The sequence below is a fragment of the Mastigoproctus giganteus genome, chromosome 10 (genome assembly GCF_048544385.1).
Source record: "Mastigoproctus giganteus isolate SK-2022 chromosome 10, ASM4854438v1, whole genome shotgun sequence".
Taxonomy (NCBI): domain Eukaryota; kingdom Metazoa; phylum Arthropoda; class Arachnida; order Uropygi; family Thelyphonidae; genus Mastigoproctus; species Mastigoproctus giganteus.
Window position 1 is genome coordinate 150850626 of NC_143584.1, and position 27560 is coordinate 150878185.

The following is a 27560-nucleotide window of genomic DNA, read 5'->3' on the forward strand; positions in this document are numbered from 1 at the left end:
TCTTTCCCGGTTATGGAAAGAGAGGCGGAACAATTAGTTATCATTGGTAACTGAAAGCGAAAACGCAGTTCGATAGAAGCTATTAATAGTGCTCTTCGTGCGATTTTTTCTATTTCTCTATTTCCATTCTGAGACAAGAAACACTGATTAAAAACAAACAGAAAAACCATACCTGCTCTTAAGGATCTGCCAGGAAGACGTCACCATGTAATTATCCCCTCCTTTATCACTCAGAAAAACGACATTGGGGTTTTACCGTAATTATGACAAGAGGTGGAGCGAATTTATTATCAGAAAATATGACGCAAGAGTTACCTAACTTGTCTTGGAAGCGCATGTGTTCCACCCTGTGATCTTTACTGTACTGTATACTCTTTTCCCCGTGCGTTCCACCTCAAAGTAGTTTTGCCGCTTCTCATGAATAGTCTTTCCTAACCTTCACTTAGTTATAAGTACATCTGGCTTTTTGCCATTTCTTTTAACTCTTGTCACTCGCTGACCTGTGCGAGATGTTAGTACTGGCTATTATACTTTTTTCCGTGGCTACTCTTGTGGTAGGTAAGTGAGCAACTATTCAAATCCGCTTTAACCATAACGCTAGTGATAATTGACAAAATGATAAGATAATGTTACCTTTTGTTCTGTTCAGTATATATAGCACAATAATAGCCTAGGTATAAAATAAAACACAAAAAGGAATGGTTGAAAAAAAGCCCCTCCCATCATTGAAGGGATTCGAACCGGGGTGTGGGGGATCACGGTGATTATAACGACTATACTACCCGCGAAAACAGCGGAGAGAGGTAGTCAAGAAATATGTTTCCGGTATGCTGTTTCTAGATAGTTTAAAGACGCCTCCGTAGCCAGGTGGGCAGGAGTAGCAGTGCGTAGCACACGCTTCTTGATTAGACCGGGGTTCGAGCCCGTGACCACCAAATACGGAGGATGTGGAAAGGTCAGGGAATGACCACCGCATATCCCCGGAGCAATATGGCCTCAGTTGCTAATGCTCCTAAAAACCAAATAATAACAACATAGATAGTTTAATTCAAAAAATTCAATACTATACCTGTTACATGAAGCCTTGCGACATCTTTTTGAAATTTCGTTTCAGTAATATAAACTCCATAAACAAAGAGCAAACGATTAAATGCTATTCTACAAAACACGGAGGAAAACCTTAGACGTGACTGTACCTCAATGAATCCAAGTCCAAAGATAACAAATACTGGAAAACAGGCACTCCACATAACTCGTTGAGAATGCAAATGATTGTCAAATTTCTTAAGTCCAATAAAGAGAATTTTATTTGTTCACATGAATGAAAACAAATTTCATCAACAAACTACTGCGTTTAAAATGTGTGGCTCGCACTCAGGAATGTTAGAAATCTTGCTAAACGCCTATTTTCTGATTTTAGCTAAAGACAGAGATAATTGTACCTTTTAGGGACATGCTGGTAAATCAGAATTGCATTTTTTTCCCTCTCCACTCTTCTATAGCTCATTATATGGTCAGATTTACCAGGGTGAATGGCGCAATTGCTTCAAGGCTTCAAAGTCCGGGGGATCTGACCGAATAACCATTGGCTCCGAGTAACCCTGTTTTTATGGCATCCAAATATATATGCTCTAGTGGCTCAACCACCTAAATTCAGCACTGTATCACATTTACTGTACGTTTCAAGAGACATGTCGCAAGCTTTTCTTATGCTTCAATAATATTTGTCAATAATATATGTTAGGTGTTCGTATATATGGAACATCCAATCCGCTGATCAAGAAGGAAATTTATTTTATTTCTGGGAGTACGAGGTAAGGCAATAACGTTCTCGAATAGGTGCTGTTGTGGCCATGTTCGATGGGTTTGAAAATAAATGGAAGTGGTATGTTCTAGTTCAAACTTCCTCCAAAAGATCATGATACAGAAATTGTCCAGTAGACTGACAGGTTGCACGCAACAACCAGCGTTAATATTCCGTGTCACGATTTTGCAATGGAACAAAGAACCATTATTAACTCATATCAGGACACCATGGAAAAGAAGCACACGTACCCGGTCGTCCACATGATGCAACAGGAAATGTGATTCATCGGACCAGACAACTTCTTCCAATCACTCAAGGTCTAGTTTCGATGCTCACGTGCCCATTGAAGGCGATGTCGACAGTGAACCTTGGTTAACATGGGCACTCGGAGCGGCCTGTGGCTACACAGCCCCATTTCCAGCAGGGTTCGATGTACTGTGTGTTGTGACACATTATTCCCGTCACCAGCATTCCAATTACCGGCGAGTTGCGCCACAGTCGCCCTTCTGTTTACAGGTACGTACCATCTGGGAGAGCCTTCTCTCACCTCAAGCATCGATGAGCCATGGTCGTCCAACACCTCGCCGGGGGTTCGTGGGTTTCCACGAAAGTCGTCCACGGAAGGGAATTCCGTGGACGACTTTCGGTAGGTACTAACCACGACTGACAGGGAACATCCCATCAGCCGTGCCGTTTTGGATATGCTCTAACCCAGTGGTCTAGCCATTACAATTTGGCCTTTGTGAAACTCGCTTAAATCTGCTGCCTTTCCCATCTGAAGAACAAGAGTAACACTGATTAACGGAGCTCAGTATCAGGTGTTTTTTATACTGTGTCCCAACCCGCGCACGCGCCGCAGTTCACAGTTGCTTCGATTTGCATAACGACTCGCTGGTCAATGTTTTGGCTCATTAGTGTCTGTGTCAACTGATTAATGCGTTATACATTGAGTGATCACTGAATTATGACCACCCCTATGAAAACTGAATGCGATCCATTGACCACGTGAGGTACGAGAGTGCGGAGTTAGTCGACCTACGTAGCATAGATAAGGTGTCAGTGGTTCAGTAGGTAGTAAAATTCCGTGTGTGATGGGTAAAAGGTTTTATCGGACTTTGGTGATGGACAGATTGTAGGTGCTCGACGAGCTGTTGCCTCGATTTCACAAACGGCTGAACTGGTGGGGTGTTTGAGAGCCGCCGTAGTTAAAGTGTACCACGATAAGTGTCAAAATGGTCAAACAACAACTCGACAGCAAAACTGCAAAGGTCAGCGAAAGGTTGATGTTAGAGGTGAGCGCCGGGTCCGACGAATCGTACAGGCGAACAGGCCCAGCACTGTTGAAGAGCCGACTAACCAGTACAACGTAGGCCAACCCGGAACAACATCTGGCATGACCATGCGTCGCACGCTCGCACGTATGGGCTATACCAGCAGATAACCAATACGGCATCCTCTCCTTACCAAGATTCATCGGCGTAAAAGACTTGTCTGGTTGAGCATGCAAGTTGGACGTTAGAAAACTGAAAGAAGGTGTGCTGGTCGGATGAGCCACGTTATTTACTCCACACTGAAGATGGTCGTGTACGAATTTGACGTCAACAACATGAGGCTCTTGATCCATCATGAATGGTATCAAAAATGCAGGCCGGTTTCACCGGCAGGAACTTGGACCCCTGGTGCACGTGGAACAACGTATCAGTGGTCTCTGCTATCGTCAACTGCTTCCTGACTGTGTACACCCCGCTATGTTAAACCTTTTCCGGAATGGCGATGTTGTCTTCCAGAATGACAACGCACCGAGCCATCTGGCACTTGTTGTGCAGGAATGGTTTGAAGAACACAGTTCTGACTTAAGAAATTTATTATAGTTACACACAGAGCGTACAAATAAAGAAGAAATATATGAGCTTTCGGCTATATGGTAGCCTTCATCAGAATTAAAAATACATGAATGGCAGTTGGAATGGAGATGTGCACTGCCAGGTGCGTGAGACGCGAGGTTTAATTGTTTGTTGACGTTTGTGGCTGTGACGCATGATGACATGGCCAGCGTTTGTCCAATGATAGAACTACTGACTCTGTGATCGGGTTGACTTGGCAACCACTGTTCCTGTTCAAGGATTTATCCGAAGATTTTATATTTAACGATTCCAACCAGGTACGCTTTAGGTAATGGTGGGATCTGTCTACCACCACGACATCGCGGTGTGGGTCGATGTCGTGGTGGGTTGTCCAGACATGCTCGGCGATAGCTGAGTGTTCTACATCCGCTAAACGGATCGCTCTTTTGTGCTCCGAGAGACGTTTCTCGAGTCGACGTCCAGTCTCTCCAAAGTAGCAGCTAGTGCAGTCACGGCAAGAGATGCGATAGACCAAACCTCTCTGCAGAAGGGTGGGGACAGGTGTTTTCACGTTGGAAATGAAAGAACGCAGTTTCTTGCCTGGGAGTTGGATGCACTTTATCCCGTGTGTTCTTAGGATTCTACCGATCTGTTGTGACAGGTTGGGGTAGTATGGGATAAATGCCCTCGTGGATGGCTCGTCACTGTTGGTGTTGTAGCTGGTCGTCACGATGTCACGTGTCTGTAGATCACACCTGTCGAGGACGTCAATGGGGTAGCCACACCTCGTAAGGTCTACTTTGACCCTGGTGATCTCTTTGCGTCTTTCATCAGCGGAGCTGGAGTGTGTCCAGGCGCGAGTAAGCAAGGTTCGGGCAGTGGAGAGGAGGTGGCCTCGCGCGTGTGCTGACCGGAAGTTGGTAAACTGGCCAGCACACATGGGCTTACGATAAACTGTAGTCCTCAGGTATGTGCCTTCACGTCGGACAAGTGTATCTAGGTATGGTAAAGAGTTGTTCGACTCCAGCTCAATCGTGAATTTTATGAAGGGCGATAGTGAGTTGAGGTATGATAGAAGTCGCTGACCTGAGTCTCTAGGGATGACCACGAACACATCGTCAACATAGCGACACCAAAAGGCGATGTGATCTGGTGCGTGTGTAAACGCACGTCCCTCTAACTCCTCCATCACGATGTTTGCTGTGACTGAGCTGACAGGGGAACCCATGGCCGTGCCATGTATCTGCTGGTAGACTGAGTCATTAAATATGATCGCACCCCCTGTTAAGCACAGTCTGAGGGCGGCGGAAATGTCATCGGGTGTGAGACCAGTTCTTTCGTTGAGGGTTCTATCATTGTCCAAGAGTTGTTTTGCACAAGAAATGGCAAGTTCCACAGGGATGGAGGTAAAGAGCGATACGACGTCGAACGATGCCATAACTTGATCCTGCGAGATGGATACAGTGCGAATCCTTTTTATGAATTCAACACTGTTGGAGACGGTGTGGGTGGTCTTGCCAACTAGAGGAGAAAGAAGTCTCGAGACAAATTTAGACAGCTCGTAAGTCGGTGATCCACAGCAGGATACAATTGGTCTCAGTGGTGTGTCTTCTTTGTGCACTTTCGGTAGGCCGTAAAACCGTGGGATCTGACATCCGGAGGCACGGAGGTGATTACGGGTTGACTGTGTGATCTTCCCTTGTTTCAGCCAACTGTTGATGAGGATATTCACCTCTGATTCCCATCGTTCTAAAACTCTGTTGGGGGTTGATGGTCAGGGGTTTGTATACGGTAGTATCTCGTAAAAGTAGTAGCGCTTTCGCCATGTAATCAGTGTGGTCCATTACAACCGTACGGCGGCCTTTGTCTGCCGGTAGAATGACGATGGACGAATCCTGTTTCAATGCCTTGAGGGCAGAAAACTGTGTACGGTTGAGGTTTGAAGAGACGGGGCGAGCACGGTGTAGAACTGCTGCAGTCTTCAAGCGGATTGTGTTGGCTACATCTTCTGGGAGGCGTGATAAGCTGGCTTCCACACCTAAGGCGATGTCGGTGATCGGCGGGTGCTTAGGAAGAACGGCATTGAAACAGGATTCGTCCATCGTCATTCTACCGGCAGACAAAGGCCGCCGTACGGTTGTAATGGACCACACTGATTACATGGCGAAAGCGCTACTACTTTTACGAGATACTACCGTATACAAACCCCTGACCATCAACCCCAACAGAGTTTTAGAACGATGGGAATCAGAGGTGAATATCCTCATCAACAGTTGGCTGAAACAAGGGAAGATCACACAGTCAACCCGTAATCACCTCCGTGCCTCCGGATGTCAGATCCCACGGTTTTACGGCCTACCGAAAGTGCACAAAGAAGACACACCACTGAGACCAATTGTATCCTGCTGTGGATCACCGACTTACGAGCTGTCTAAATTTGTCTCAAGACTTCTTTCTCCTCTAGTTGGCAAGACCACCCACACCGTCTCCAACAGTGTTGAATTCATAAAAAGGATTCGCACTGTATCCATCTCGCAGGATCAAGTTATGGCATCGTTCGACGTCGTATCGCTCTTTACCTCCATCCCTGTGGAACTTGCCATTTCTTGTGCAAAACAACTCTTGGACAATGATAGAACCCTCAACGAAAGAACTGGTCTCACACCCGATGACATTTCCGCCGCCCTCAGACTGTGCTTAACAGGGGGTGCGATCATATTTAATGACTCAGTCTACCAGCAGATACATGGCACGGCCATGGGTTCCCCTGTCAGCTCAGTCACAGCAAACATCGTGATGGAGGAGTTAGAGGGACGTGCGTTTACACACGCACCAGATCACATCGCCTTTTGGTGTCGCTATGTTGACGATGTGTTCGTGGTCATCCCTAGAGACTCAGGTCAGCGACTTCTATCATACCTCAACTCACTATCGCCCTTCATAAAATTCACGATTGAGCTGGAGTCGAACAACTCTTTACCATACCTAGATACACTTGTCCGACGTGAAGGCACATACCTGAGGACTACAGTTTATCGTAAGCCCATGTGTGCTGGCCAGTTTACCAACTTCCGGTCAGCACACGCGCGAGGCCACCTCCTCTCCACTGCCCGAACCTTGCTTACTCGCGCCTGGACACACTCCAGCTCCGCTGATGAAAGACGCAAAGAGATCACCAGGGTCAAAGTAGACCTTACGAGGTGTGGCTACCCCATTGACGTCCTCGACAGGTGTGATCTACAGACACGTGACATCGTGACGACCAGCTACAACACCAACAGTGACGAGCCATCCACGAGGGCATTTATCCCATACTACCCCAACCTGTCACAACAGATCGGTAGAATCCTAAGAACACACGGGATAAAGTGCATCCAACTCCCAGGCAAGAAACTGCGTTCTTTCATTTCCAACGTGAAAACACCTGTCCCCACCCTTCTGCAGAGAGGTTTGGTCTATCGCATCTCTTGCCGTGACTGCACTAGCTGCTACTTTGGAGAGACTGGACGTCGACTCGAGAAACGTCTCTCGGAGCACAAAAGAGCGATCCGTTTAGCGGATGTAGAACACTCAGCTATCGCCGAGCATGTCTGGACAACCCACCACGACATCGACCCACACCGCGATGTCGTGGTGGTAGACAGATCCCACCATTACCTAAAGCGTACCTGGTTGGAATCGTTAAATATAAAATCTTCGGATAAATCCTTGAACAGGAACAGTGGTTGCCAAGTCAACCCGATCACAGAGTCAGTAGTTCTATCATTGGACAAACGCTGGCCACGTCATCATGCGTCACAGCCACAAACGTCAACAAACAATTAAACCTCGCGTCTCACGCACCTGGCAGTGCACATCTCCATTCCAACTGCCATTCATGTATTTTTAATTCTGATGAAGGCTACCATATAGCCGAAAGCTCATATATTTCTTCTTTATTTGTACGCTCTGTGTGTAACTATAATAAATTTCTTAATGAATCCAGAGCGCGTAGGCCTGTTTCGTTATAGTTCTGACTTCCATATCGATTGACCTCCGAACTCCACCGATATCAATCACACAGATTACTTGTGGGACACTATGGAAAGGCATATCAGGCGTCTGGAAACACCAATCGCCTCCATACCTGCATTGCTAACCGCATTACACAGAGCTTGGTTGGCCATACCTCCTGAACGCTTCCGACACCTTGTTGAATCAGTGCCACGTCGGATAGCTGCTGTACTGGGGGTAAAAGGCGGTCCTAAAAAGTATTAGCTAGGTGGTCAAAATTCAGTGATCACTCAGTGTGTCAAACTGATAATGCTTTATGTGTGGTCAACCTATGATGCTTTGCAGTAATTAAATTCTAATACCTTTTGAGCTATTAGAATTTAATATGATGAAGCAATAAAAGAGTGGCATATTTAAATATCCAATACATAATTAATTGGGATTAACAACTAATCAGTGGTGAATTTTCAGTGAGACGTCACTTGCTTTCCAAAAGACTCTATTAGATCAGCCATTAGATCAGCCCATCCCATCCCATCCTTCCGCTGTTATCCTGAAATCGAAAGGTGACAAGATATTATTGGAGTCGGTTTCTGCCAAGGAACACAACTGCAAAATTCGGCCCATGGAGCAGGACATTATTCCAGCTTTCAAAGCCCACTATCGTAGTGAGCTACTTATTCATGTTGTGAACTCAGAAAATTCAAGTTATAGAATTTCTGAAAACATTAACACTGAAAGCAGTTGCATACAATATTGAATTAGCGTAGGAGAAAGTAAGCGCAAGCAATTGAAAACTGCTGAAAATAATGTATTCGAAAAGACGAAATAGCATTTTCAGAACAAGAAGCAAAGGCTGCTGGTAATATAATATACTTGGTGGTAGTCTTGGAGCAAATGATCTGGCTGCTTGGATTGAGGTGGATGAAAAAGCTCCACCTGGGCATTACCTAAGCGTAGAAGAAATCGTAGTCTCTGTGAACGGTGTGAAGACAATCGACAAACAGAAGGCCAATGAAATAGTGAGTGACTCAAAAGACAATGCAGATGACTCGTGTGAGGAAAAAGCACCAGAAATTAACAGATTGCTTAAAAACATTAATGAGGTGATGGCGTGGTTAGAACGTCAGAGCGATAATGAACATTTTTATTTATTGTATCTGACCACTATTAAGAATTACGTACGGAAAAGTCGCTGTTATTATTATTATTATTATTGCTCTTATATTATTTCTCCATGATTGGAGGTTCCACCTTGTGACAAGTATTGCTACCAAGTACACAGGGTGGCTGTTGCTATGTCTGGTGTTACTGTTGGTAGAGAAACTCTCTGACTATCCTACAGGTGTTCAGGTTTGCGACTTTTGGAGTTCCTTGTAGGTGTTCGCTGGGAGACGTATTGTGCTAAGCTGTTATGTAGGTTCTTTGGCACCATACCGGTTGTTGACACGATGGTCGGGATGATCGTTACTTGTTGCATATGCCACATCTCTTTCATCTCCTGTCTTAGGTTCCTGTACTTCCTGATTTTTTCCCCATGGGTCTTCTGCAGGTTGCCAATGTTGGGTATCGCTAAGTCAATCAGATAGATAGCCTTTTCCATCTTGTTCACAAGGGTTATGTTCGGTCTGTTGTGAGGGATTGTCTTATCCGTTATTATGGCGCGATCCCAGAACAGCTTGTGAGTTGGGGTGTCTACTACTGCCTGAGGTTCGTACTTGTAGTGTGGAACACTTTCTTCGATCAGCTGGTATTTCCTTGCTAGCTTCTGATGTATTATCCTGGCTAAGTGGTCGTGTCTATGAGTGTACTCAGTCTGGGTGATACCCTTGCATCCCGCGGTGACATGTTGGATTGTTTCTGAGGCCAGGTGGCATCGTCGACAGGTGTCATCAGACACTCCGGGCTCCTTGGCGATGTATTTTCTATAGTTTCTGGTGTTAATTACCTGGTCTCGGATGGCGAGCATGAATCATTCAGTTTCGGGGAAGAGCGTCCCGCTCATGAGCCATGCATTGAAAGCAACTTTATCTATGTGATCTTGATGGAGATCATTTTAATGTATATCATGGAGTATCTTCTCTGCCCATCTTTCTAGCTTCATTTGTGCCTCCTGGTTGGCAGAGGCCTCCTCGCTTAGGTTGGGTGGGTTGTACCGCTTGTCTATCTTCCTTTTGGCCTAGTGGAGTGCTGCTGTGTGTTTCTGGAAATTATTATTATTGTGCTCTTATATTATTTCTCCCTGATTGGGGGATTCCACTCCGTGATGGGTACTGCTACCAAGTACACAGGGTGGTTGTAATGTCTGGTGTTACTGTTGGTCGAGGAATTCTCTGACTATCCTACAGGTGTTCAGGATTGAGACTTTCTGGATTCCTTGTAGGTGTTCTCTCGGAGACCTTTTTCTGCTAGGCTGCTATGTAGGGTCTTTGGCACCATACCGGTGGTTGACACGATGATCGGGATCGTCATTATTTCTTGCACATGCCACATCTCCTTGACTTCATGTCTCAGGTTCGTGTACTTCCTAATTTTAATTATTATTATTCAGTTTATTAAGTTTGCATTCACCCCCTGTACAGCTGGTTGGCTAGAAGGGTGTACACAGAATTATGTTAGTAGCATTTTCAGAACAAGAAGCAAAGGCTGATCTTAACGTGCTTGGTGGCAGTCTTGGAGCGAATGACCTGGCTGCTTGGATTCAGGTGGATTATAAAATTATAAAAACATATTTAGATTTATAAAAACATAATTAAACAAACACATTAAAAGGACGATTGACAGTGTTTGACAATGCACTTGACTAGAGTTAGTATAGTTTAAGTATACATATATTAACAAGAAGGAGACAGCTTAGGTTTGAACATTTATACACAGGAAAATTAAGTTTGCAATATGAATTCAGTTACAATGTGTTAAAAAGACAGCCAAAGTCTTCGAGTACAGGAGTTCCTGAGTGTATGCGTCCATAGATGGCATGTGATGGACTGGAAGATGGAGCAACACGATCGTGTCAGGATTCACTGTAGGCAAAGGCTTCGATGCAAGTCTTCCAGGATATTCTTCCTGTATTTCTTGTCATACAATAGTTTGTTGGGGTCAATTTGCAGCTGGTTGAAATATTCAATAATATTCGCTGGAAACATGTCTCTAAGACAGACGAGGTTGGTAAGAGTCGACCTATAACGTCGATTATGGCGCTCTCTAGGATGGTTACTTGAATATGATGAGATGATTTCTTGCACGTTGGGGAGGATATATATCCTATTAGTCAGTAGTTTGGCAAGAGTAAAGAAGTTCTTTTCTAAAATTTTGATTTTCCATGGTGTCATATTCATGTTTGCATGTAGTATAGATCTAGAGATGGTGAATGGATCTTGTTCAACAACCTCAGAACCCAATATTCAATTGCCAGGAATTTCTTTGTAATACTTGATGGGGCTGAGGACCATAGCTCAGATGCGTATAAAGCGATGGGCGAGAGGCATCTTTCAATGTATTTGCAAATGAGGGATGTATTCTGACAACCAACAACCTCCTGGCGGATCGCCCAGAAGGCTGCATATGTTTTCTTCTTTGTATATATGAAATGGTCCTGGAAAGTGAGGTTTTCATCCCAGGTGAGACTAAGATCCGTATGGGATGATACCCACACGGTCATCGGTTCCGGCAAACTAAATCACATGACTATTTCAAAACGGATGTGTAAAATGTAAGTCTACACAATGCGGTTGTGGACTTACATTTTACGCATGTACATTGTGTATATATATACAATAGTAGTTTCTTGAGATGTGTTATACGGTAAATACAAAAATAAAGATAATTATAATAACACAAAAGGCTTGGGAAAAAAATTGAGATGTAATGGTGGGAAAATGATGTTTCAATTGTTTCACCAATTTGCTAACTCTATATTTAAATAATGGCAGTAATCGTGTTAAATTAAACGTAATTAGTTCTCACATGGGATGAGGAAATTACCTACTTCATTCAAGTAGGTGAATTGGAAAGAAGTCATCGTATCAGTTTTAAATGTTTCGTTTATTTAAAAAGCATATAGGAGACAGTTTTCAATATTTGCAGCAATATGAGTTTTGATCGTAAAGCTACTTTTTATGACGTTTTACTTCATTTTTTAAACAGAAAATAAAAATAAATTACATTACCATACAACTTTATGAGCCTATTTTTTTATTGTGTACTGTTTTATTGAGCTTTTTAATGAAATTTTAATGTTATTATGTACGGATATAAGAAATTCTCTCTTCTCATCTTTTAATATATCGTTTTGTACCGGCATCTTACTCAATGTTGAATATTTAAACTTATGACTCCAAAGCCTTATGCTATTTTTGTTATGAATTCACAGTAAGTGGTATGAATTTCGCTGGTTTCTAGGTCAAAGTTTTCAAGACGTGAGATTTAATGTGAAGGAAATGGATCAACGATGTCTAGACTGTATATGCCAGGTAAAAATTAAATATTCTAGCTAATTTTGTTTATGGGAAGATGTTTAATTTTGTCGAATTTAGTTGTATACACACTCAGTGATCACTGAATTATGACCATCCCATCCGTAATGAACCATGGCGCATAGCTTGCAGTATAAAAAGCCGAACAGCTTCGTAGGCTAGAGCAGTGGTAGTTTGAATCTGGTCGTGTAAGTCAAAGTGATAAAGAAGCAGATATGAGACGTAGTAAAGGTATCCTGGAGTTTCAAAAATGTATGAAGGTAAGCGCTCGTGCATCGGGTGCTTCCATATCGGAAACGAGACGTCTTGTTGTCTTCTCACGGCCCATTGTGGTTATGGTGTAGAAAGAAAGATGTCGAAGGCTCGCACCACCTCCCGCCGACAGAACTATAAAGGATGGTGGATGTTCGCGGTAAGTGAAGGGTGCAGCGCTTTGTTCGGGCTTAACGACAGATAACTGTGAGACAGTTGACATCGCAATACAATAACGGGAATGCAAGAACAATGTCCCAAATAACGGTGCGCCGCATACTCAGACAAATGGTATTCCACAGACGACCCAAGAGACACCCTCTCCTCACCGCTGAGCATCGTCTTTGGCGAATACTATGCTGTCAACAACGAGTGGTGTGACGCTGGAAGACTGGAAACGAGTGTGCACTGATAGGATGAGTCCAAATACCTGGGGCAACACGCGATCGGACGCTTTCGTGTGTGGCGCAAGTAACGCGAGTTTATGGACACATAATGGACGGTGCCCACTATCCAGCAGCTGGCGGTGGTTGCTTAATTAATATGGGGCATGTTTTGCTGGCAAGAGAATTGGTGCATATGGACCAACGTTTCACTGGTGAGGTTTACCGAAATCTCTTAGGAGACCATGTGCACCCCGTAATGTTGCATTTTTCTCCAACAGAAACGAGATCTTCCAAGACGATGATGCGCCGTGTCATCGGGCCGGCATGTGCACGAGTGGTACGAGGAACACAAAGAAGATATCACTCATCTTGATTGGCTTCCAAATTCGCTTGACCTTGATCCGATTGAACACCTCTGGGATGTTCAATGTGGTGATGGTGAGTCGTATGAACACACAACTGCCATCTGTTCCGACACTGTGGAAAGCCCTGCAGGTAGCATGGCTGCAAATCCCTACGGACCTCATCAGCTATCTAGTGGAATCAAAGTTAAGAGGAATAGCGGCTGTTATTCATGCGAACAGTGTCCCAACACGGTATTAGGTAGGTGGTCATAATTCAATAATCTCTCTCTTTGTCTGTGTGTGTGTGTGTGTGTGTGTGTGTGTGTGTGTGTGTGTGTGTGTGTGTGTGTGTGTGTGTGTGTGTGTGTGTGTGTGTGTGTGTGTGTGTGTGTGTGTGTGTGTGTGTGTGTGTGTGTGTGTGTGTGGACATTAATAATGCTACTAATGCACACTATGAGTATTTATTATTTCTAGCTTTATTTTTGCGTCTTCGGATTCATTCCATATATGCCATGATGGAAATGTGCTCAGTCTTCTTTAGTGCGTGGGTTTTCTGATGGCTGGGGCTGGTTGATGTCGGCGTGTTGCGGTGCTTAGAGGATTCACGTACGGGAAGTATGAGCATATCGAGGTATTTTAGGTTATTTATTTATTCAAATTCGGTGTTTTTAATTTAATGTAATTTTAATTTAACTGATTTTATCCCGGAAATTGAAAAAAGAACATTTCCTATTTGGATATTGAGATAACTCTCATATTTATTATTATATTCCATATATCCACAAACACTGTGCTGCCACTTTATTAGGTACACCTACCTAGTAGCGTGTTGAGCCTCATTTAGCCCTGAAAACAGCCTGAATTCGTCTAGCATGGATTGAACAAGATGCTGGAAACGTTGTGCAGGAATGGAGTACCATGCAGACATTAGTGTGTCATGCAGTTCCTTGAGATTCGACGGAGGTGTAGGCGTGCAGCGAACAGCCCTTTCCAGCTCATCCCAAAAATGTTCACTAGGATTGAGATCCGTGGACTGAACAGGCCACTGCAGCAAAGAAAAGTCATTGTCATGTTCCTGGAACCATTCTATAGTGATTCGGGCTTTGTGCACCGGCGCATTATCCTGCTGGAAGTAACTATCTGACTGATAATAAACTGTCAACATGAACGGATGCACTTGGTCAGCAACGATGTTTGGGTACGATGTGGCATTCAGACGTGAATCTATGGGTATCAATGGACCCAACATGTGCCAAGAAAACATTCCCCACATCATAACACTGTCCCCACCACCTTGCACAGTAGTCGTCAGACATGACGGGTCCATGGATTCATGTTGTTTTTGCCAAATTCTGAGCCTTCTAACAACATAATGCACCAGGAACTTCGACTCGTCAGACCAAGCAACTGTTTTCTAATCCTCAATAGTCCAGTGCTTTAGCCAGCGGGTAGTTGATTAGTGGAACAGACTTCCATCTTTTGTTATGGAAGTTGATAGCCTAAATAAATTTAAGGCTGAGCTGGACAGACAACTCCTCTTTCCTACTTCTATGTGGATGCCTCTATCATCTCCATCTTTCTATCACTATATTCCCCCCAGTTCCTCCTTCCCATTTTCTCCCTGCTATACATCCACTCTCCTTTCCTATATTTCTACGGGCTTACCCAGATCATCAGTTCTGGGGACGCCTAGCAGGAGCTAAGATGAATCTGGTCTGCCTCTGCGCAGCTAGAGATGTGAGACAGGGGGCAATCAAACTCGTGTTTGTTGCCCCCTGGTTACTAAATCGCCTGTGCCGGCCACTCAACACAAAAAAAAAAAAAAAAAAAAAAAAAACTTTCGCATATTCCAACACTACGCACAAACGGGGCCGGCGATGGCGCTTCCTCACCACAAGACGACAAAGCGGAGAATGGGGGGGATGAATCCTAGAATCCACAAAAAACCGACTAATAATAATAATAATTTGGAACGAATGGAGGGGTGTAATGGGAGGGTTTTTTTTTTTTTTTTTTGTGGCTGATGCTGCATAAGCTTGCTTTCTTGCATCGTATGCCTCTACTAATGCTAACCTCTTAACCTGTGCAAGTTTAACATATTTAAAGGGCTGCACAACAAACGTCAGTGAGTCGCCAGTTTGATATGCCTGATGTAAACTATAAATGAGAGGATGAATGAGAGAATGCACTTGTCTCTAGTGATAGCACTAAAAGATTGCATTTCTATCGTCACTTGCAAGACAGCAAAGCGTGACGAATACCGCTACAATCTGTAACAACTAGTAGGACCTAGAGAAAAAAAAAATCATTTATTTCACATACACTCCCGCCAAACAGTTTGGAATCAAGTTTCATTTTTCTTAATTTTCAAAGTTTTTATTAAAATAAACGTTATAAATTGGCCTTAGATGGGGAAAAAAAAAAAACACTACAAAGACGATATATACTGAAAAGTAAACACTTAAGCCGCTTTGCCACTAATCTAAACATAACCGAACCTAAATAAAATTTCTACTAGACGAATAGTAATTAATCACTCAATGTATAAAATAAAGGCTTGTTATACACAATATTGATAATTTATCATCACGTTAATGCTGTTTAACACTGATATCCTGTTAAAAAGTTCACGTTGAATTTCAATAGACTTGTTAGTATTGCAACAGCAAGTCTTCCAAAAATAACAGTGAAATCATCTGAAGGCAGCTGACAGCTTCAGCGAAACCACTTACTACTACTGCATGAACCCACGAATCGTATCAGTTGGCGATTTTAGATGTTTTCCTCTTTGGGTTTATTTATTACGTAATCGCTCAGGCTGGTCTGATACTTGTCTGTAATGATAACGAGTATGCTAAATAAGTAACAAAAAAAAAAAAAAAAAAGGGAGAAACGCACTCCCGTGGGTGCCAGTATTGCCGGATTGAAGCAGTAATCATGACAAGTTCTAAGCGCAAGTTCGCACGCGAGTTTGTGTGCGTGTGGAGAAAGGCCGCATTTAAATGGACTACAATAATTTAATTATAGTTCTGATAAAATCGTCATAGCCGAGCGGTTAAGCTACAGAGTACAGTAGTATATATAGGGCGCAGTATAACTGCAGTCGTTTTTGGGCCAGTAGAATCCAATTCAAATCAAACAGTAGTATATGGTTTTAATTAACCATGTTCAAGTCCACGTGACTGCTAAATAATAGTGCTGTATCCCAGAATAATTTTAATGTTTCTGTTTGCCTTTGTTAACAGAGTTTCATCAGTGCTTAAATAATTACGCCAACTATTAAGGAAAAATAAACGATATATACCAGGGCATAATTTGCTTTCACATATCATTAAAGGAAATAAAGGTACTGATTTAAAAAGAATAAAAAATTTGCATCCAAAACACCTTGAACACTTTTTTTCCTAGGTACAGGGGCGGTCCGTCCCGACAGTGAAAAGGGCGCACTGCATCCGGGCGTCAACGTTCAAGGTGCGCCTGAAAACCTGAAACTTACATACACATATGAAGAAAATTTTAAAGGAGGAGCCGGATTGCGATTGGCATCCGGGCGCCACATACCGTAGGAACGCCCCTGCCTGGGTATATGTTTCCTCAACAACATGTGACCCGTATATTATCAAATTCTCATAAAAATATTCGAAGGCAGCTCTTTAAATTAAATTGTGGGATGAAAATTTGCTAAACATAGTTATTGGACCTTCAGTCTTCAATTTTTGTTTCAGGCGAGTTCAGGTTGTGATCTAACTGTAGGGTGTAATAATTTCGGCCCAGGAGAATATTACTGCGGTCCTTACCACGTGTCATTCGACTACTGGAAAGATGGTGGAAGTCCAGGTGCCAATGCAGTCAATCCATTTGGTAAGTCAAACTACTGTACATAAGAATCATTACCCAAAAGATGTAGAAACGTATTCAGAACAAAGATACGTTTAATTTACCTAATTTGTATCATATCCCCCTTAAGTAAAGCGCCTGTTGTCTTCACCCGGTCCGTCTGTCCGGTTGTAATAAATTGATTCCTATTGAATGAATTTTTCATAAAATTTTATATCTGGCTCTTTTAGAAGCCTCTATCAACCCATCCCATATTTCATTAAAATCTGATGAACTGAAATCCAGCTATTATTATTTCTTTGTTCGTCCGTGTAATAACTCCGCTCCTAGTGGATTTTGAGGGGAAAAAATTATAATTCAACATGCCGAAGACTTATAGTGAGAGTTGTAAAGCGTATAGCGCATGTTTATGTGCTCTATACGCCTTACAACGTTTCCCTTAAGCGTTTCAAAAGATTCTAAAACAAAAAGATTGAAATAGATGTTCATGAAATTTTATATTTGGGCCTTTTAAAAGGATTTGTCTAGTCATCCCAAATTTCATTGAAATCATGCCTATTGAAATCTAGAAATTATTATTTCTTTGTCCATTCGCTACAACTCGACTCCGGGTAAAGGGATTTTCATGACATTTTATATTGGCCTTTTAGAAATATTTATCCAGTTATCCAAAATTTCATTAAAATCTAACCAATACAAATCGGGCAATTATTATTTATTTTATTATTATTTTTTTCTCCCATACATATCAAATCAGCTATCTATACATTGCAGATGTAGCACTAGATATTCATGTTTGTTGCCATGCGCTGGTTGGAGCAATGAATGGACAATATGGCTGATGAGCAGAAATGAAATATTTTCGGTCAGTCGTTGTTTTTTTGTTTTTTGTTACAAATCACGAATTATTACTATTTACTAATGCGCATGCGCCTGAAATGTATCGCAAGTTCGATATAATACATTAACTACACTGCCTACATTAACTAACTTATAGAATTGCGAATACAGAGATGGCAATTTATGCTACTGTCGTAGATGTCGAGCATACCAGCAAGCAAACTGGGTTTGCCACTTAACGCATCGATCTCATATTATGGAGGAACTTCTCAATGAGTTGCCTTAGTAATGCACTACTTTAAATAAAAGGCGCTGCTCCAATGGAGAAGTATAATACACAATGACTTTATATAGCTTTCATAGAATTTGCTTTTCTAGACTTTTGTTTTAGATTTAACTGCTACCTTTTGCTAATTTCATTATTATATTGGACTACGTCAAATTTCGTAATGCAAATACGCTATATATTTGTCTTAAGTTCCACATTATAAATGCATTCTTTTTCGGGATATGAAATCGCACACTTTAAACACCACAGAAAAAATACAATTTCACCGAAAAGGATTATAAATACAGTATACCACATGCTCAGTTAATTAAGTTATTCATTAACAAAACACTTTGGGTTTGGAATGGACGAGAAGGCAATGGTTCAGTGTTCCGCTTCATCATACACATCAGTAGTGTCAAGTACTTGTTTATTAAAAATAACATATTTTATTAACGAACGTTCCGGTTTGTAAAATTTTCCATCTCAACCCATGAAAATACCTTTAAAAAAACCAAGTCAACTGCACTGCCTAGAGCGATGGTTTAAACATTTTTATAACACGGCCCACATAAACTTAATGTAATTTCCATATACTAGCACTGGGAAAAATAATTAAAAGGGTTATTTACCCTTTATTTATTTTTCATTAAACATGTATTGAATTTTAACATATATGTTAATCATTAAAAATGTATAAAATATTTTAAAAGCAATCTTAAAACTTTAAGGCCCACCTCAAATTCCTACGAAGCCCATGCGTGGAAGGGAAACACTGATTTCGAGAAATGAGTATTTTATCAGAATAATTGCTGTCACTTATTTCACCAAAATCTACCCTAACAAAAGGTAAATATATTCCTTGTTAATGATTAATAATTATAGTTACAAAAAAAGATTTATTCGTCAGTAATTCAATATCTAGTTTAATATTGCAACAGCACCATTACAATATATAAAAATTACAATACTGTGATCCGCCTGGTTTTGACAGCCATTTATATACTGTACGTGAATACTGTTCTATGTGTAATATAATATTATACACATTATAAGAATGCCAACACATGCGAAAAGTGATAAATAATAAACCACTATTAAAATTTTGAAGGAATGTTCCTACTTACAGTGACATTCTTGTGCTGGTAGATACTTATCATGTAAAGGCAGGTAAAGAAAATACTTTAAACTATGAAAAATTGAATAATTCACTTAAAACGAAATAATGGAAGCAACCGCGAACGCATCATTGCGCATGCTTGCACATGCATACCCGGATGCCAGTTCTATTAAACTCTAGCGATAAAATTGTTTAATATTTATTTTAAACAGAGAATAGTACTATACGCGCCAATGCTAAAATATACAGTATATAATATAATACTACTAAGGTACATCTTATGATTCAAAACAACAATAACACAAAGATAAAAGTTATTCTAGCACACAAAAAAATGTATGACCTCACTCAGCAGAATGATGGCGAGAAAACAATTGGGTCTGCAATACATAGATAAAACTACGGTGCAATAACCGTATTTATTCCGTTTTAAATCCATTTAAAAAAAAAAATAGAAATAATAAGCATAATTTCTGCTAACAGGAATTTTTGCTATGGAAAAAAAGAAAGTGAATGTCATCCAAAATTTAATTTTGAAATGACGTCAGGTGTGTCATTTTATCATTGTCCAATATAATATTTTTAAGACAGATAATTCTACCCTACATAAACAGTTCTAAAATTTTCCCCATTTCCAATGAATTTCATTCTATGGAGAGTCTCTATGGAATTTCTATGGAGAGTCTCCTCCATAGAATGAAATTCCATAGCAAAAGGCAGGGTGAAAGCTTGAAAATGGAGCTTCGATAGCTGTTGTTGTTGTTGGGTATTAGGAGAATCAACGATTATGGCCATATTGTTTCGTGTATACTGTCCGTAAATTGCCCCATTGCAATTTCTACTCCACGAAGAGGGGGACTTCGTGCCCTCGTGGGTAGCACAGTTAATATAATCACCATCCTCCCCACACCGGGTAGAAAAGACCTCAGTTCGAACCCCGTCAATGATGCAAGGAATTTTTATGGATCTTTTTCACACGTGGCAGAGTAAATCGGTCTAAAGGGAGAGGAGCATGATTTTCCTCCCTGAAACTCGGATTTTTCATCAAGCAAATCGACCACAGAACACATGCAATTTACAGACATATTATATACAGCACACTATGGCCTATATTGCATAACCCTAAAACCCTACAACAATAACTAACCAGGGGACTTTTTTCCGAGGCATAAGTTATGTGCGCGGTTTTATTATTATTGTCAGCCATATGATGCACGCAAGCCTGAAGCTTATGTTGCACTAGCCAACAAAAAAAAAAAAAAAAAAAATTCTCAGTTACCCTGGGGCAGAGAAGATCTAATTTTTTTTATTCTTTTAGATTGTAGCACGATGGAAGCTGGGCGGGGTTAACATTGAGCACGCGGTGTACTCTGATTACGTGTTTTTCACTTTCAAATGAGCTGAATAAAAATAGAATTAATTTTCGCTATAATATTTTTAAATGGTCTCCACAGAGTACTGTGTTTCACAAACAATGGATATACAACGCGGAAATTGGGGAAAACCCCTGGTGCCATCATCATCATCAGCCATTTTCAATCCACTGCAGGATGAAGACCTCTCCAGCAACTTTCCAGTTCCTTCTCTTTTGTGCAATGGCCATCCATTTACTACCCAAAAAACTTATGAATTTCACCTATCCATCTCCGCCGTCGTCTTCCAGGTTTTCTTTTTTTTCTCCTCTTGGGTACCATTCTGTTATTTTCTTAGTCCATCTGCCATTATGTTTTCAAGCTATGTGTCCTACCCAAGACCATTTTAGTTCTTTAGTTTTGATAAGAATGTCCTTTATTGGAGTTTGCTGCCTAAAAGTTACAGCTATCAGTTACAGGCTCTGCAAAAACGATAAGTGTTTACCTGTTATTTACATGATTGTTATTTTATATTGTACTTAATACGTAGTCATATAGTTATAGTTACGCTGGTTATTTTTTATTTTTAATTTAGATAAAGAGTTTTTGTGGATTTTACTTACGATAGGTAAAACCGTTATTTCGTTCCATTTCTGTAGTCATTGTTTTTGGATATAGTGGTAGGGAATTCAAATTTTTTAATTGAGGTAGCTAGGTAACTCTAACGCATAATTATATAGTAATACGCTTCACTGTTTCTATTTAATAGTTTCTATTCAAATACTATTGATATTTAATTTATTGATTTTATTAATTTAAACTACCATGCCCCAAACTAGAGCAGCAAAGCAACGGGCACAAAGTGGCAGGAGTGCTGTGACTCGGGGGAGAACTGAGGGGGGCAATTCTCCAACGCATCACAGCCTAAAGAAATGTGCAACTTGTGAAATGTTTGCCGAACTCTCTGGAACGGAACATGATATTGCCATGGGGGATGTCTTTGTGTGTGCGCGATGCAAGGAGTGTATCGAAATCAGGCAACAACTCAGCGTTCTTATGGGCCTATATGAGAGCTTGAAGGACAGGGTGGATGCCCTCGAAGGAACTAAATTGAGGGGCCCATCAGGCTCTCAGATGCCCACATCAACGCCAGAGCTTGCACTTGGTCATCACGCAACACAGCGGCAACCCCTAAGGCAGAATGCGCTGGTCCCACAGGAACTAGTTGTTGTTGGTGACTCTATTGTCAGGGAAACGGGGAACATCCTTTGTAAAAAGGATAGGTGGAACAGGACCAGGGTATGTCTGCCAGGGGCAAAGGTTGATGACGTTGTAGAGCGGATATCATCTTTCAAGGGCACAAAAGGTGATATAGTTGTACACGTTGGCACTAATGATATTAAGAGTAGGAGACCGGCAGAATTACTCAACAAGTACAGGTCACTGTTGAAAAAAAGCCGTGAAATAGGGTTGAATTTGAAAGTGTCTGCAATTCTGCCCAGACACGATAGGAGGGAGTACATGATGAGAGCCTTGTCGATCAATTCGGCCCTGGAAGGATTGTGCAAGGCTCAAGGGGTAGAATTTTTTTCAGCCTGGACTGTACTTGTTAACAGGAGAGATTGCTTCTACAGGGATGGGATACACTTAAATAGAAAGGGTGCAAGAATATTTGCTGATGCTATCGAGGCAGTGTTAGGTGGGTCGGAAAACTGCTAGTTTGGGGGGATACAAAGACTAATAGTTTAACAGTAACCGCAGGCAGAGGTGAAGGTGATTCTTGCACAACTTCTATTAGAATAAGAAGCGACCTGGAGCGAGGGGTGTTGGGGGTTTCAGGGACGGATGGCAGTCATCATGGAATAGTTGGGTATATGGGATGTGTTAGGGTAACCAGGAATAGAGCATGTATGCTTGCATGTATACCAATGCTAGAAGTATAGTAAATAAATTTGATGAATTTGAAGTGTTGGTCAAGACATCAAAGGCGGATATTGTTGGGATAGCAGAGACGTGGTGTCACAAAGATATAAGGAATGCAGAACTGGAATTTGGGGAGTACAATGTGTACAGAAAGGATAGACAGGACAGAAAGGGAGGGGGTGTTATGCTGTTAATTAAGAAAAACATAAAATCAAAGGAAGTGCACCCAGTTAATATAGATGAACAGTGCTCTGTTGAGTCAGTTTGGTGCGAGATAAGCACTGCGAAAGGAAAAATAAGGGTAGGAGTGTGTTATAGGCCTAATGACTTGAATGAGTACAATGAACAATTGTACAGAGAAATAGAGTGGGCCAGTAAATCTGAATGTCTTATAATGGGGGATTTTAACTTCCCAGATATTGACTGGAACTTGTGGGTTGGTCACTCACACACCAGTCAGACTTTTGTGGATTTATTGGATGATTGTTTTCTGCAGCAGCATGTTCGAGAGGCAACCAGAGAAAGTAATACTCTTGATCTGGTTATCAGCAGTGATCATTCGTGTATTAAGAATTTGCAGATAAAGGAACCACTAGGTGGCAGTGATCACAGTGTGCTGAAGTGGGATTTACTCAAAGAGGTAACTACCTTCAGGGGTAAAGGAAAGGGTTTTTGCTTCCGTAAAGGGGAGTACAGTGGTCTCAGACAGTTTTTAAATTCTGTACAGTGGGATCAACTGACGATGTTACCAACAGTAAATTCTAAGTGGGAAGCATTCAAGGAATTAATCGTGGAAGCTACAAGACTTTATATACCGATTAAGAAATATCATTCAAGGTTTAGGCCTAAATGGTTATCAAATGAACTAATGAGACTCGTGACAGAGAAGAAAAATGCATGGGATGCATATAAATTATCAGGTGACGCAGAAGCCTGTGGCAGATATAAGCTAGTCTGTAATCAGGTCACAAAGGAGGTTCGGCAGGCGAAGGCGGATTACGAGAAATCTTTGGCAAAGGATGCTAAGAAAAACAGCAAGGATTTCTTTACTTATATAAACTCTAAAAGGAAGGGGATGAATATGATTGGTCCACTTGACATCGATGGTACGACTGTTGATGATCCTGCTCAGATAGCAAACAAACTGAATGAGTATTTTGCATCTACATTCACACGTGAGGAATTATTACAGTTTGAAAATGGAAGAAGGTTATCAAATTGTAGCAGTGTGCTTAATGATTTTGTAATAACTGAGAGCAAAGTGGAGGAGAAATTGTTGAAGTTAAACATAAGAAAGGCACCTGGGGTGGATGGGATCTATCCAGTTATTTTAAAGGAGGCGGCAAAGCAACTAAGCAAACCCTTAGCCACAATTATGAGAGCATCCTTGGACTCAGGGGAGGTTCCCACGGACTGGAGATGTGCAAATGTGTCCCCAATTCACAAAGGTGGATCGAAGGGTGACACGAGTAATTACAGACCAGTTAGTTTAACTTCTGTTCCGGGTAAAATAATGGCGTCACTGGTTAAAGATGCATTGCAGGATCATCTAGACAAGACTGCAGCAATAATTCAAACACAGCATGGGTTTGTTAAGGGAAAGTCTTGTCTGACAAATTTGATTGGTTATTATGATGTGGTCACAAAGGAACTGGATGCGAAAAATAATTTTGATATCATATACTTGGATTTCAGGAAAGCTTTTGACACTGTTGCGCATGGAAGACTACTGTACAAATTGGAGCAGAATGGTATTAAGGGTAAGTTGCTACAATGGGTAAAAGGATGGTTAAGTGGGAGAAGACAGAGGGTGGTAATCAATGGGTGCTGCTCTTCATGGACTAATGTTATTAGTGGAGTCCCACAGGGTTCGGTGTTGGGTCCACTGTTGTTTTGTGTATTTATCAATGATATTGATGAAGGTATATCAGGCTTAATGTCGAAGTTTGCAGATGACACAAAGGTTGGCAGGGTTGTTAATGACAGTAATGGCAGTGTGCTACTGCAACAGGATCTAGATAATTTGGGCAGATGGGCTAAGAAGTGGCAACTGAAGTTCAACCTTGACAAATGCAAAGTACTGCATATGGGTAGAAGTAACCCCAGAGAAACGTACTAACTGTGTGGTACTACACTTAAGGTGGTAGAAAATGAAAAAGACCTGGGAGTAATTGTGCAGTCAGATATGAAGTTTTCTGAGCAATGCAGACAGGCTGCTAGGGCAGGTAATGGGGTTTTGTCAATGATATATAGGAATTTTGCTAGCAGGGAAAAGGAGGTGATTGTCCCTCTGTATAAGGCAATGGTCAGGCCACGCCTTGAGTACTGCGTACAGGTCTGGAGGCCTCATTTTAGGAAGGATGTAGATTTGCTTGAGCGTGTACAGAGAAGAGCAACACGATTGGTGAGGGGAATGAAGGGATTCTCTTACCAAGAGAGGCTTAAGTTCTGCAAATTGCAGTGGCTGGAGACTAGGCACCTGCGCGGTGATCTGATTGAGGTCTATAAGGCCTTGAATGGGTTGAGCACGCTGAATTCTGATGGGATCCTTCCACTTGTTCAGATTACGAACCTACGGGGACATAAGTTCAAATTAAGAAAGGACAGATGTAGAATAGATGTGCGGAAATTTGCCTTTAGCCAGCGGGTGGTTAATTGCTGGAACAAACTTCCATCTGTCGTTGTGGAAGTTGATAGGTTAAATAAATTTAAGGAGGAACTGGACAGGCATTTGGAGGGAATGGTGTGATGATTTTTTTTTTTTTTTTTTTTTTGGCTGATGCTGCATAAGCTCCTACACTTGCTTTCTTGCATCATGTGCCACTACTACTACTACTACTACTACTACTACTACTAATCCATATGTTTCTCTTCTTATCTAACAGTCTGATTCCCAATAGAATTTGTTCCATTCTTCGCTCTGTAGTTCTCAGCTTCTCTTCCATTCTTTTGGTGAGTGCCCAAGTTTCACTTCCATAAGTCATGATGGGGAGTATACATTGGTTCATTATTTTACGTTTCAGACAAACTGGGATATTGCTCTTCAGTATGTGACTATATTTCCTGAATACTATCCATCCAAAATTTATTCTTCTCTAGACTTCCAGCCATTTATCATTATTACAGCTAATAACTTGTCCCAGATGAGTATATGACTCCACCTTTTAAATTACTGCTCCTTCAATCATTATGTCCCTTTCTGTGGCATACATGTTCATCATTATTTTTGCAGTAGTAGTGGCATGTGATGCAAGAAAGCAAGTGTATGAGCTTGTTTTAGCCATATTCATCTTTAGTCCAAAATCCTTACTAACTCTGCATAACTGATTAAGATTTTCCTCTAATTCTTTGGGATCGTGGCTTATGACCACAATGTCATCTGCAAATCGTAAATGGTTTATGTACTCTCTATTCACATTGACTCCTTTCTGCGACCAATCTGGTTTCTGAAAGCTTCCTCAAGGGCAGCAGTAAACAGCTTCGGAGACATTGTGTCTCCTTGTCGAGCTCCTTTCTCGATTTTAAATTTCCTACTGTCTTTGTCTAGTCTAACAAAGGAGGTAGCATTCTCATATATTTTATTCAAAATCATAATATTTGGGGTATCTATGCCTTGTCTTTCCAGTGTTCGAAACATTGCCTTATGCTGTACGGAGTCAAATGCCTTTTCATGAGCCACAAACGCCAGGCATAATGGTGTTTCATATTCATTTACTTTCTCCATTAGCTGTGATATTATGTGCAGGTGATCCATAGTTGAGAATCCTGCTAAAGCCAGCTTGCTCTTTCGGTTGATTCTCATCAAGTATTCTTTCTAATCAGTTAGTAATGACCCTTGTGAAAACAACTTGTAGATGTGGGATAACAAACTAATTGGTCTATAATTTCCAATTTCTGATTTATCTCCTTTCTTATGCAGCAAAACTATGATTCCATAGTTCCACTGCTTAGGCATCACACTTTCATTTTCTTCAATGCATGTTCTACCTCATTAGGAAGAATATCGGGTATGTCGTATGTGTTGCTGATTTGCGATCCATCTTCCCCACTGCTGGCATCATTCCCTCGCTCCTTGTATAATTCTCTATAGTAGTCTTCTGCTATTTGAATTATGCCCTCTCTGCTATTTATAAGTACACCATCGGTATTCTTCAGTTTCAGTATCATTTGTCTTTCTGTATTACTGCTCATGGCTGCTGATTTAAGTCCTTTGTTTTCCTTTAATGTTTGTTCTACTTTTCATGTGTTAAATCTTCATATGTCCTCTCTGAGTCTCTTTCTAATGGCTTTGCATAACTCAGTATACTCAATTTTCTCCTTGTCAGTGTTTATCTTGCTCTTCATTGGTCGCCTTCGGTTCATCATAACAAGTGTTTTTTTGACTAATTTTTTCTTCTTCGGATTTCTTTTTCCCTATAGGTTTCTTGGGCTTTATCACTTTCAGAAAGTTGTAATATTCCTCGTCGATATCTTGGTCCTGAGCAGTCTGCAAAAGCTCAAAATTGTTCTTTTAAGTTCCAGTACATACTGCTTTTTCTCCTATTCTGTTATCTCAAAGACCTTTGTATTATTTACTCGAGTCAGTTTTTTCCTTTCCTTTCCTACATCAAGTGTGCATCTTACCATTCTGTGATCACTTCCAACATTTACCTTATTCAGGACGGTAACATCATTCACGATGCCGTTAGACCCTAAATATTTTACACTTTATAATGTGAGGCAAATTTTCTGTTTCTGTGCCATTATTATTAATGAAAAAACCCTGCTAAAACTGCTAAATATAGAGTGACTTTTTGAATGATGCTTTTTTTATTTTATTTTGTTGCAGATTTCGAGGAATGTTTGAACGACAAGGCCTGTGCAGAAGACGCTATCAAAGGTTACATGCGTAAATGGGGACATGACTGTGATAACGACGGCACAATTAGTTGCTATGATTATTCAAGGATTCACAAGGCTGGGCCTTATGGTTGCAATGGAACATGGGTTCTGATCACCTCCTACTGGTCAACGTTCGTGGACTGCTACAAATATTAATATGTTCCGAATATATCACAAACACTGCACAAACACTAGGAAAAAATTCTGCATGAAATAAATTTCATATTATGCAAGTAAA

At 41.2% G+C, this 27560-nt stretch overlaps 1 protein-coding gene across 1 annotated transcript; it reads left to right on the top strand.

Annotated features, from left to right (window-relative positions):
• Positions 1-391: 391 nt before the first annotated feature.
• LOC150079379 (lysozyme-like) lies at positions 392-27560 on the top strand. The gene is made up of 4 exons (XM_090382600.1): positions 392-558; positions 12046-12116; positions 16827-16962; positions 27270-27560. Exons 1-4 carry the CDS (start codon positions 510-512, stop codon positions 27476-27478), a joined length of 465 nt encoding a protein of 154 aa, XP_090238726.1. The 5' UTR covers positions 392-509; the 3' UTR covers positions 27479-27560.

What these genes read in the sequence shown, in the direction of transcription:
- LOC150079379 (XM_090382600.1), top strand. Translation starts at nt 510, where the DNA reads ATGTTAGTACTGGCTATTATACTTTTTTCCGTGGCTACTCTTGTGGTA. An exon ending in CGTGGCTACTCTTGTGGTAG is followed by an intron (nt 559 to 12,045) that starts GTAAGTGAGCAA and finishes GCTGGTTTCTAG; the next exon opens with GTCAAAGTTTTCAAGACGTG. An exon ending in GTCTAGACTGTATATGCCAG is followed by an intron (nt 12,117 to 16,826) that starts GTAAAAATTAAA and finishes TTTTTGTTTCAG; the next exon opens with GCGAGTTCAGGTTGTGATCT.